Source organism: Rhagoletis pomonella, unplaced genomic scaffold (genome assembly GCF_013731165.1).
Source record: "Rhagoletis pomonella isolate Grant_MI unplaced genomic scaffold, Rhpom_1.0 Rhpom_scaffold_00003, whole genome shotgun sequence".
Lineage (NCBI taxonomy): Eukaryota > Metazoa > Arthropoda > Insecta > Diptera > Tephritidae > Rhagoletis > Rhagoletis pomonella.
Genome location: NW_023458557.1, coordinates 21,073,700 through 21,085,809, shown reverse-complemented (window position 1 = coordinate 21,085,809; position 12,110 = coordinate 21,073,700). Strand labels below are relative to the sequence as shown.

General features: G+C 35.2%; 1 protein-coding gene across 3 annotated transcripts in view; it reads left to right on the top strand.

Annotated features, from left to right (window-relative positions):
• LOC118735068 (cullin-associated NEDD8-dissociated protein 1) overlaps window positions 1-12,110 on the top strand; it is a 281,667-nt gene that overhangs the window by 198,182 nt on the left and 71,375 nt on the right. Inside the window, exon 5 of one of the 3 annotated variants that reach the window (XM_036464672.1) lies at window positions 6,810-6,950. The exons of the other annotated variants lie outside the window; for them this stretch is intronic. Coding sequence (XP_036320565.1) covers window positions 6,810-6,818 — 9 coding nt within the window. The 3' untranslated portion in view covers window positions 6,819-6,950. Of the gene's footprint in view, window positions 1-6,809; window positions 6,951-12,110 lie in introns of those variants that run through there. 3 annotated transcript variants of the gene reach the window in all.

The following is a 12,110-nucleotide window of genomic DNA, read 5'->3' as shown; positions in this document are numbered from 1 at the left end:
TTTATTAAGAGACTACGAAAAAAATCATATAGGCGACATAGGTGTGCATACAAGTTAAAAAATTAAACTTTTTTTTTGAAAGTGTGCCTGTTTTTTTAGATTTGCCCATATACTTATATAAAGTATAGAAACACTTTTTTTTATCTAAATAGTATACTGCATCTAATATATTTATGTACAGTACTATCACCAGAGTTGGGCATTATTTGAATAAATTGTTATTTTGATAATTATTCGAATAAAATCTTATCCGTAATATAATTATTCGCGAATAAATTGCTTATGAAGAAATTATTTGTGATTTTATTCGTTATTTAAAATAATTTTTAAAAATTGATTTGAGTTTTTTTGAGTTGATTTGAGTATTTAGCTGAGGTAGAGCGGGAGACCTGGTTTTGAGTTGTGGTCGAGTTAGAGGAGTCGAGGAGGTAAGGATTACCTTTGTTGCGAGTGTTTATGCATCGAGCTCAATGATGTTTTTAGATGCACATCAAGTCAACCACGCACTACATATGCCTGATACGCAAGAGAGTAGGGATGAATCGATACAAGTAAATCCAAGTACATACTCGATACTTTTTCTGCGATCCAAGTAGGTATCGGAAAAAAGTACTTGTATCGGAAGCGCAAAATTTATTATACTTCGCCATCTTCTTTGAAAAGCAATCCATTAGAGGAATGGGAAGATATGCGCACTACATTTCCGCAGCTGTATAAGCCCGTCTATACATAACGGTTGCCCCTTGCGAGAGGCTTTTCTCAAAAATTGGTACAACTATATCAAAATCTCGAAACCGCCTTTCAGGAGAACACTTGGAAAAGTTGATGTTTTCGGGAAATAAAACAAAAAAGGAGCTATTTTCTTAAACTTATTTTATAAAAAAACTGTATCTAATAATCTTATAATCTTGTAAATGTATTCTATTGTTTTTGAAATCAAATACTACATATACAAAAATAATTATTGTCTTAAATTTTTGTATGAAAAATATTGAAAGATAAATAATCTTGTAAAAATTCATATTTTTTGTGAAAAAAATACAATAACTTTGAAAAATAGGCAAAATAGTAGTTCTATGTACGAGTACTCGATACCTTTCCGATACTGAGTAGGTATCGATACCTTGTTTGATACAAGTATAAGTACTGATTTGAGTAATACCTTGATGGTATCGATTTATCCCTACAAGAGAGAGAGAGAGAGAGATATGCGGGCAGGCCGATGACCGGTAGCACATGATGTGACCCTTTTTACCATTTATTAATTGGGGGACTGTATTGGAGGAGTCATGCTCTAGCTTCCGTAGGCAGCTGTGCAATTAGCTGTGTTTTACTCAGGGATGCATTCATGCAGAGCCCCTGTGTGGCTTGCAAGCCGTAGCTTACTACCATCTGAAAAATTACTCCGGCAGGGGAGTGGAAGCGATGCTTTAAGCACACTGTGTGATTGTCAAACTGGGTTACCGTTATCACTTCATTATGTTCAGCGAAGAGAGATTTGAAAATTGCATAAAAAATGCATACCCAAAAACAACGAGCGAATTAGTTTTAAACACAAGTACGTGTGTTTATTCGCTGCACTTGGTTTTGTGCGGGGGTGTGCAATACAAGTGCGTGTGTGTGTTCGCTGCACTTGGTTTATGCGGGAAATGCATAAGTCGCATAAACATCCTGGCACCCTTAAACAACTTGATAGTATATATCTGTGTTCGTATGGAATAGTAGCTTATGTCGGGAAGCTGGCTTCAGTATAATGCGGCATTCCCTTTATTCTTTAAACGACAGGGAATCTTTTGAACCATTTATTGCACGGTAATTTCCCAAAAGTTCTTCAACGGCTCGGCGCCAGTGAGTCATTCGCAATCTTATGCTGCGAATGCCGCATACATAACCTTCTATTCCTATGAACACAGGTATATAGTAGTGTTGGGCAGTATCGATATCAAAAGTATTCAGAACTCGATTCTCAAAAGGATCGACAGCACCCGATTTTTAAAAGTATCGATACTGAGTACTCCAAAGAAGTCAGTACTCACAAAAGAACTCGAAAGTACTTAGTACTCAAAAAAGGAACTCGAAAGTACTAAGAACTTAAAATAACTCGAAAGTACTCAGTACTCAAAAATACCCTGTTCCAATAATCTCTTTGATACATGTACTCAGGATCGATTCAAAGTACTCAGTATTAAGTGTCAAATAGACTTAAAAAGTACTGAGTTTTATTTACATTTAACGGTATTCAGAAATGATTGTACTCAATTTGCAGTTTAATAATTTTCAAGTACAATACTTGTACCCAGTACAGTAAGCAATTCATTTTACGTAATTTGGGATTCATATATTAATATAAATAAAAATTCTACCAGCTTGTGAGATTTCTACACTAAGGGCCGTTTTCTAATGTAAGCAGTAAAGTTGCCTTTACTAACAGGGCAGTTAAATTGTTCCTCACTTTAAAATGTTTTCGTGTTCTTATCTTGCCGGTAAAAAAAAAAATTGTTATTCCGTAATTACGGCAGCGCGAGAGAAACTTCAATACATTCGTCATAAAATTTCAAAGGTTGGCAATGCAACATAAGCATATATAGAGCAAGAGCAACTGTTAGCAAAAGCCAAAACCTTGGTTAAAATATCTAATATATCTGACTCATGAACTAAAACCAAACCAAAATTTAAAGTTGGGTACAAACTTTTAAAGGTTGTATCGGGTGAGCAAAAATTTATCGATTCGAGAAATTAATGCGGTGAAGAGAAAACGAAACTCGTATATGGAGACGATAAAGTGGCTGGCCGGTAATCTAAAGGATAGATGAGAAAACGGCCAAGTATGGAAATGTTACCAACATGTGTACATTTAAAGAAAGTACTCAGTACTCTGAAAAATACACGATCCTTAAAAGTATCGATACCAAAAAACTCGATCCTCAAAAATACTCGACACTTCCCAACACTAGTATATAGATTACTTGTTTATATTCAATAATTATTTGAAAAACTAATAAAATAATTTATCCGGCATTCGAATAATTTGTCTTTGAATAAACAAAATTATTTATTATTTACGAATAACGAGAAAAACAGTGAATTAATTTGTTATTCGTCATTCGAATAAATTTTGCCCAACTCTGACTATCGCGGTAGTGTAGAAAATTTTTTAATCCAACAAGAAAATCACCAATAATATTGTTGCAGAATATCAAAAGGCGATGCTTCAGTAATCATCTCCGATCAAAGTTAAAATCGTAACTTTTCGAAAAACTGATTTTATATAGTTCATGTATAATATATACATATATATTAGTTTTTTAGCTTCCATCATGGCTAAAAACTATCCCCTGAAAATTTAGTCCAAAAATATTACTACTTAAGGACCGGTACAGAAAGTTCTCCAAATTAAAAAACGCCCATTAAGTGCATACTAAGACTTTTTTTGTATTTTTGTTTTAATTAATATAAAACTACATGTTTATAGTGATAATACGAAAAGAAATTGTGTCAATTTATTCGTTGCTGTCCATACGCCCGAACTTTTCTGGAGAGACTTTTAGCGATGCTGTCCGCCACATTCTTTTTATTTCTGAAATAGTTTTTGTTGGTTTCCCCATTTTTAAAAGTTTGGCTTTCATCAGAGCCCAATATTGCTCAATTGGTCGCAACTAAGGCACATTAGGTGGATTCAAGTCTTTCCACACGTAATGCCCATTGTTATCTTCGAACCACTTTTGGGTAATATAAGCGTAATGTGCTGGAGCCAAATCCGGCCAAAACATAGTTTGGCCATTATGATGACGTAGGAAGGGCAGACGACGTTTTTGAAGACACTCTTTCACGTAAATTTCAGTGTTGATGGTTCCATAGTGAAGAATGGCGTGGATTTATGCCCGCATTTAAATATTGCCTGCCAAATTAGAACTTTTTTACCAAACTTTTCTATCTGGATGGTTTTTTCCGAATCAGAAATGTTTTCTCCAGACTCCAGGCAGTAAAATTGGTAATCCGGCAATGTTCTCAAGTCCATTTTCAAATAAGTTTCGTCGTCCATAATCACACAAAAAATTTTGTTTGCCAGTTGTGTCTCATACAACTTACATGCAAGGGAAATGCTTTTTGAAGTTTGTTTTTCGCTTCGTTTTGGAACTTTTTTCTTTTTGTAAGTTTTGATACCATTTCATTTCTTGATTCGAGTGACCTGCACATGCGTGGTTTTAGCTCTTATGGCGATATCTCTTGTTGACATGGAGCGGTTCTTCCTAATTATGGCTATTACCTTCTCCAACTGGGCGTCTGCTGATCCATTTTGGCGGCCACTTCTCGGCTTGTCCTTCACTGAGCCACCTTTCTTAATGCGCAAAACCGTCCTTCGTGCAGTGTCATAAGTTGATCCAGTGAGTTTCGCCAACTTTTTGTAACTAATATTGGGATTGTAACTAATAATTGGATACACAATTTTTTTGCGGAGCTCTTCGTTCGTATTCATTTTTTTCCTTGGTAATGCTTTGACTGCAGAAACTAATATAGCTTTGAAAATGTAATGAAACACCAGTTTGAAAGCAATCTATTCAAAGCCTACTATGTCATTGCTAAACATTTTGTAGCGGGTTCAAAATTTGCAGAACTTTCTGTACCAGTCCTTAGAGGTCTCGCGTGGAAGTTTTGTGCCTCCGACTCAAGTGCTTAAAATTACTCTTCCTTCAATCCGTGTGCATACGAAATCCCTCACGAAATTTAAACCTTTTAATGTCGTACATTATGTGTTCAAGGTCGCTGAACACGTTGGACGAGACCATTTTTCGACCGACCCTCATATTTTGAGATATTACGAAAAAGTAATTAAAAAAATGAGAAAAGCCCGAAAATATCGCTTTAAAAGCTGATTATTTCTTGGAATTTTTTTTTTCAATTTTTGTCATTAGTAATATTTATAACCACCACTTTGACAAACAAAAGAAGTAATCGCAGATGGTGGAGTGCAATAGGGCCCATGGGCTTTATTTCCTAAAAAAAAAGAAATAAAGCCCGCGGGCGTTATTTCATCTTTATTTCGGCTCTTGTCTCCATTTTAGAATATGTACATCCAAAACCCCCTGTTCGAAATAAAAACTAACTAATATGATAACATTGAACTAAATATTTATTTTCCTTTATTATACGAAGAAATTGACATTAACGAATTTCAATGCATATATTTAATACATATGTATGTATGTACATGTGTATGAAAATTAAATAATTCAAAGTTTCAACAAACAAAAAGGAACATGAAAAAGCAAAAAGTTAAATAAACACTTTCGTCGATTGTCGAATAATTTGACGCCAAATTGGATACAAAATGCTTGTATTAACATTTAGATTAGTACGCCTACTGTGCTCTGCAAAGCAATCTGTACAAAGTTTAAAATGGTTGACCGAGCTTCTCCTCCGATTGCCGGTGTGTGCCTTGATGTCACACAAACCACTCGACCACGGCTGATTTATGTTAAGTTATGCGAAATTTTCAGTCACCTTCTCAGTTAAAACAACCCGAGCGTCATCCACATCACCACAGCATTTCTGCGGCGTGGGTACACAAACAACCCCAACTCCTCATCGTACATTCATATAGAGCATTTAAATAACGTAAGTATATAAACGAATAAATTTTCCGGCTTAATGGCCATCGCGCGACCCGACGCGGCCACCACTGAAAAACCTAAAACGCTGAGAACAAATATGTGCATCGCATTGAATGCTAAAAACAGTAACAATTTACCTTTAATTTCCAATAATTTGCTTATCAGTTATTGGCAAAAATACCGTTAGATTTTATGCGTACACTTCAGAAGGGAATTTAACGCAGAGAATTTAACACTGTATGCAAAAATAGAGAGCAATTCCTTTAAAATACGTTCCATTTTATGCAAATGTATGCCTGTATACATAATTGGAATGTTTCAGTAAAATAAATCTAGAGAAAGCACTACCCACGGGCTTTATTTCCCTTTTTAAGAAATAAATGAAGCGGGCGTTATTTCCTTCTCTTTAGGAAATAAAGCCCATGGCTATTATTGCTCTTTCGCAAAGGAAATAAAGCCCGCGGGCTTTATTGCCTTTTATTGGTGTGCGCTATTTCCCCTTCGAAATGGCGTCAAATTATTCTTTTGGGAAATAAAGCCCATGGGCGTTATTTCCGCGGACCTTATTGTACTCCACCATCGCAAATAATACTACGTTAATTTTTTGGATATTACGAAAAAAAAAATTGCGCTTTAAAAGATGATTATTCCTTAGAAAAAGTTTGAAATTTTTTAACGCTACTACTCATATTTATAGCCACATCTTTGGCAAATGAAATGAGTCAAGGCAGAGAATACTGCGTTCCTTTATTTCTCGAGATATATTAAATTTGAATACAAAGGCTGGCATGCGTATGCATAACTGGAGCCAGAGAACCTCATCCTTGGAGGGTCTTTTAGATTTTACCCCTCTTCATATTCATATACAGACTCAGTCGAAAAGAGCTTTACTAAGGATGACTGGTTCCAATATCGGCGCAGAAGGGTTTCTGAGTCGTGGGAAGTTAGATATTACGAAGAAGTTCCCTGAAATTGCAGTACTGAGGGATACCATGCATCCGCGATTCAAGCTTTACAAAGAGGTTTAAAACTGAGCTGAGTAATAAGAAGAGCTGGGCAGGCATATCCGACACAGAACATCGCGATCTTGACTGACAGCCAAGCGCCCATCGAGGCCCTCAGATAGTATATACCATGTCTAGAGTAGTCCAAAAGAATGTATGGGCTTATCAAAGAATAACTTAAGAATCGTTACAGGAATCCTGACAGGACACTGCATGCTGAACTATCACCTGACTAAACTGGAAATTTACTCGCATGAGCGATGCAGACTTTGCAGGACGGATAAAGAGACTGCAGACCACATCTTAGAAGACTAACTACATTTTGTGTTTGAAAGAAAGAGAAGTATAAGAAAGGGTAAAAACAGAGTACTACAAAACCGAAATGTAAAGAATAGGGAAAGAAAAGAAAGAATGTAAATGATAACCAAATTTGAAGAGCGAAACAGATGTCATGATAATCCAATAAGAAAACTATTGAAAACTCTTAGAAGCAAAACAAGATAAATTAATGCTGCTTTTGCAAACGTCAAGCTGTGAGGTTGTACTTGATTGTGCTCTGATTTTGGCTTTCTATTTGCTAAGTTTATTGTGCTAATTCTGAGTTAAAGTAGTGATAAAAAGTGCTTGTGAGCATCTTAGTGTGGAATACTTGAAGCTAAGTGAAAGTTATTGTGTTTTATATTAAACTAAATTTCATTAAATTTCACTAGCATACATTCTAATCTTGCCGAGTCATTTGCTGCTATTATTGCTGTTGTATCCTTTGTAGTTAACTGAATTCAATTTGTTTTTGCACATTTGTTCTACTCTTTTTGTTTACTTCTTCTAGTAATTCTTGTCACAGCTGTTTGCGTTGCGTTTATTAACTGTCATAATTACAGTGATACTCAAACTGTTTGCTACATTTATTTAAAGCTATTTACATCAGCTACTTAATTGTTATAATTTATTTTGTTTGTCTTTTTATTAACGAGTGTTATTACCAGGGAAGGATTTTATGGAAATTGCCTTTTTTCTGCTAAAGAGATAGAGTATATTCGATGAAGAATGTCCACGATTTAGCTTTCCCTGATTCCATATATACACATTTGATGTTGCCTTTTTTTGCCTTTTCAACCTTTAAAAAAGTGATTATAGCATTTACATTTTTTTTTTAAGATTAAAAAATATACACATGCCCCTGCGGCTTATAGAAGCGCAGGGACCTCTTGCCAAATTGGTGTTGGAAAAGTTGAAAGCCGTTTTCTCAGCTAACGTAGGCTTGGAGACAATAAGAGGCGTGGATAAAATTGTAAAGTGCGAGGAAAACACCCTTATTCCTGATAATATTAACGTTTCAAACGTTCCATATTTAAATTGGGCTCCACTTGTGTCAACTTACGCGCACATTTAGTACATTCAAGGCTTTTCTTCGCGAAATACGAATGAAAATGCTGCCAGAAAACTTCAAAATGCATCTTGTGGTTCAATGTTACTACAACTATACAGATTAAAGTTTTATGAGTTAGAAACTCGAAAGGATAAAATAGTCAAAGATTCAAAGTAGAAATTTTTTATATAATGAAACTAGTTCATAGTTTTTCTCTTTTTACTTGTAATATAAACATTTCTAAAATAAATGTATTTTTTGGTTGTTCCTCGTATTTGCTGTCTTTTTTTAGTGCCTTATTTGGCTTTTTTGCAATACCTAGTGCCTTTTTCGCTTTGCCTTTTTTATAGGTTTTTAGGTCCTAAAAATCCGTTCCCTGGCTATTACATAAATCTTTCAATATGAAGTGCGATCTTGATACTTGCCAAATTAAAAGCGATTCTGAACGCTACTTATCGTGCTGGCTGTGTGATGGTATTTATCATCTGAAATGTGCTGTGTGAAATGTTTGACGGGAAGAATTCTGGACGCTATTAATGATGGCAAGGGCCTTCGCTGGTCTTGCGTAAGTGTTGACCTGCAGTTGATCTTTTCAAGCTATTTAGGCAAACCAGAAATGGTTTTACAGAAATAGGAAGAGAATTGTCGGTACTGACAGAAAAATTTAAGCATTATGAAAATGTGTTTAAATCATTCAAATGCTTAGATAACTTGCAATCTGTTAAGGATATCCGTGTGTCTAAACATAAGCGTCTTCATAGTCCATCTAAGGAAATTATTGCCGTTGCACGTCAGAATAATCTTCCGACTGATTTAATTAATCTATCTTCTCCATGTCCTCCAGCATCAGAATCCTCAGCCTCAAAAGAGCGTGTAACGAAATCTGCTTCGGATAATAACGAGCCTGAAGTATATTCCCCTTCCCCCATTGAAGTGGTGGCATCATCTTCAAAGCCTCCACCGCCTTCGCTATCCTCAACTACTAACGCAGTAACCCAACCCCTTCCGCCGGTACTCCAGTCTGATACAAGGAAACTAGTTGTGGTTCCGCCAAAGAAGTCAATCTTTGTCTCTAGATTTTCGAGAGACACTACCGAAGACGATATAAAGCTTTATATCTCATCAAAAATTACAACTGTCGACTTAAGCATCAGAAAATTTAATATCAAATACGAAAGAAATATTGCTTCATTTAAAATTGACGTAAATTTAGATAATTTTAGTGCGCTGCTTAGTAGTTCTTTTTGGCCCCCGGAGCTTTTGTTCGTGAATTCGAATATAGGCCCAAAAAAGGAAATAACTTAGCTAATATTCCCCGTCATAACACTGAATCAAAAAACTGATTATTAAATCTGCTTTAAGTATTTACTACCAAAATGTAAGAGGCTTAAATGTAATTATAATATTTTTTCCTTTACTGAAACTTGGCTGAAACCTCACATTTTCAATTCAGAGATTCTTCCAAATAATTATCATATCTATAGACAAGATAGGGAGGACAGAATCGGCGGTGGCGTACTCTTCGCTGTAGAGTCTTCAGTACCATCTGAAGAAGAAAGTCTTCCACACATTGATTCAGTAGAATTCAAAGGCATTCGTGTACATGCTGGAAAAGGGTATATTTACTTAGCTCTATGCTACTCCCCGATCTGACACCTTGGTGTATTCACCACTCGTCTCTTTACTGAAATCAATTAATTTACTGACTTAACCTGATTCAATGGGTGATTGATTGTTGGGAGATTTTAATTTACCAAGCACATCATTGACAATGATATCGTACCTTTCGCGTCCAGTGCGTGCAACAACGTATTTTTAGAGGAGATGGCTGAACTCTGCCTAACTCAGAATAATGTACTTCACAATAACTTTGGGAAAGTATTATATCTTGTTTATGTTGACGATGCATCTAAGTCCGTTGTAAATAAGCGTGATCCACTAGTTTTGCCCGAAGATGTCTACCACCCTGCTATGGAGGTATCTTACGAAGTTATAAGTGATGGTCAAAATTGCAGTACCCAAGCATACGAACCAAATATTCGCTTTGATTTTTCGAAAGTCAACTTTAAAAAGCTTAACAAAGAACTGTCTATATTGTCGTGGCCTGCATTTAAAGAAAATATTGAAATAAGCGTGTGCCTAAACGCATGTATGTTCCTGAAAAACAAACACAGTTATGGTTCAGTAAAGAACTGAGAAATTTGAGAACAGAAAGTCGCGTTATTTTAGATTACACAAAAAACCCGGTTTACACTCATACTATGTAAAATACACACTTTTGCGTCATAAGTTTTTTGAATTAAACAAAAAGTGTTATAAAGCTTACTTGTGTAAAATTAAATGGCGTATAATATATAACCCCAAATCATTTTATGACTTCGTAAACTCCAAGGGAAACGTACGCGGGTTTCTTTCCGCCATGAAGTATCAAAATACCGTCTCTAGTGATAATCAAACAATTTCTAACATGTTCGCTCAGTTTTTTAAATCCAAGCGGCGTATAATATATGACCCCAAATCATTTTATGACTTCGTAAACTCCAAGCGAAATGTACGTGGGTTTCCTTCCGCCATGAAATATCAAAATACCGTCTCTAGTGATAATCAAACAATTTCTAACATGTTCGCTCAGTTTTTTAAATCCAATTATTCCATTAACTCACATGCTAACATTGATTATCCTTTTAAACTATGTCCAATGAACTAGTGGTTTATCTGAAATCCTTAAAGCAGTCCTTCAGTTATGGTCCTGACCTGATCCCTACTTGTATTCTTATAAATTGTGCTGATTATCTCTATGGGCCGTTAACAGCGTTATTTAATTTGTCTCTTAAAGAGGGCGTTTTTCCAACAAATATATGGAAGGAATCGTTCATAACCCCGTTACATAAAAGTGGTAGCAGATCTTCAGTGGAGAACTACCGGGGAATAGCTAAGATTTCTGCAATTCCTAAATTATTTGAAGCAATTATAACAAACCAGTTGACGCATTCTATCTCTTCTAGCATTTCATATAGTAAACATGGATTTTGCAAGGGCAAATCAACTTCTACAAATTTACTTGAATTAACGTCGTATATCTCAAAAGCATTTAGTGAAAGCAAAACTCTTAATGTTATATATACTGACTTCAGTAAAGCATTTGACAAAGTGTGCCACTCGTTGCTCATCTATAAACTTGATCTTGGTCTTCCACCTAATTTTCTACGTTGAATCTCCTCATACCTCTATGATAGATCACAAAGGGTAATGTTTAAAAATACTATCTCTGACGTCGTTGATGTTACTTCAGGAGTCCCTCAAGGTAGCGATATTTCTACAGATATACAATTTTCCAAAATTTTAATGTATGCAGATCAGTGGCGTAGCCAGGGGGGGATTTGGGGGGATAGATCCCCCCCTTCGTCAGTGAAATGAAACTTTTTATTTTTGAACTAATAACACAATACTATTTTACCCTTCCGATTTATAATTTTTTATTTCAGAATGATGTTGGGAAATAAAATTGTTCCTTCAGTACGAAATCTATACAAAAACTGTACTTTTCGACTGTAAATTGTATCGACTTTTTAATTTGCTCATATGCATGCATGCATACATAGATTCCCTTCAAGACTAATGATTTGATGGTATTCAAGGGAAAGTTTATGTAGGTACGTTTACATATTTTACACTTTTAACAAAACTGTCAAGGCAGATGTTTTAAGATACACTTCTTAACAAACAAATTTTTAAAGTTATTATGAATAAATAAAAGATACATCTTCTTTGAATTCAGTACTAAAACTTGACATTTCAAGTGCTTATCAAAACTTTATACATGTTAACTAGATTCGCCATTTATCTTAAAATATATAATTTTAATTATTTGCTTTTTAAAAATGCAGTTTACACTTTAATAAAACCCGTATAAATCCAAAGGTTAATCTTTGCGCAACGTTAAAAAATCAACAAACTTTCGTAAAGCTTTTTAATTAGATTTCCTAGAAATACATATTTTGAGTATGCAGTTTTGTAGCCCGATCAATTCAAATAAAGCGCAAGTTTAAAATACATAGCTGCGACTTATCGTTGATTTCACCGGCACACAAAAAAAAATTTTTGTTCTGTACACCGGACGCCACC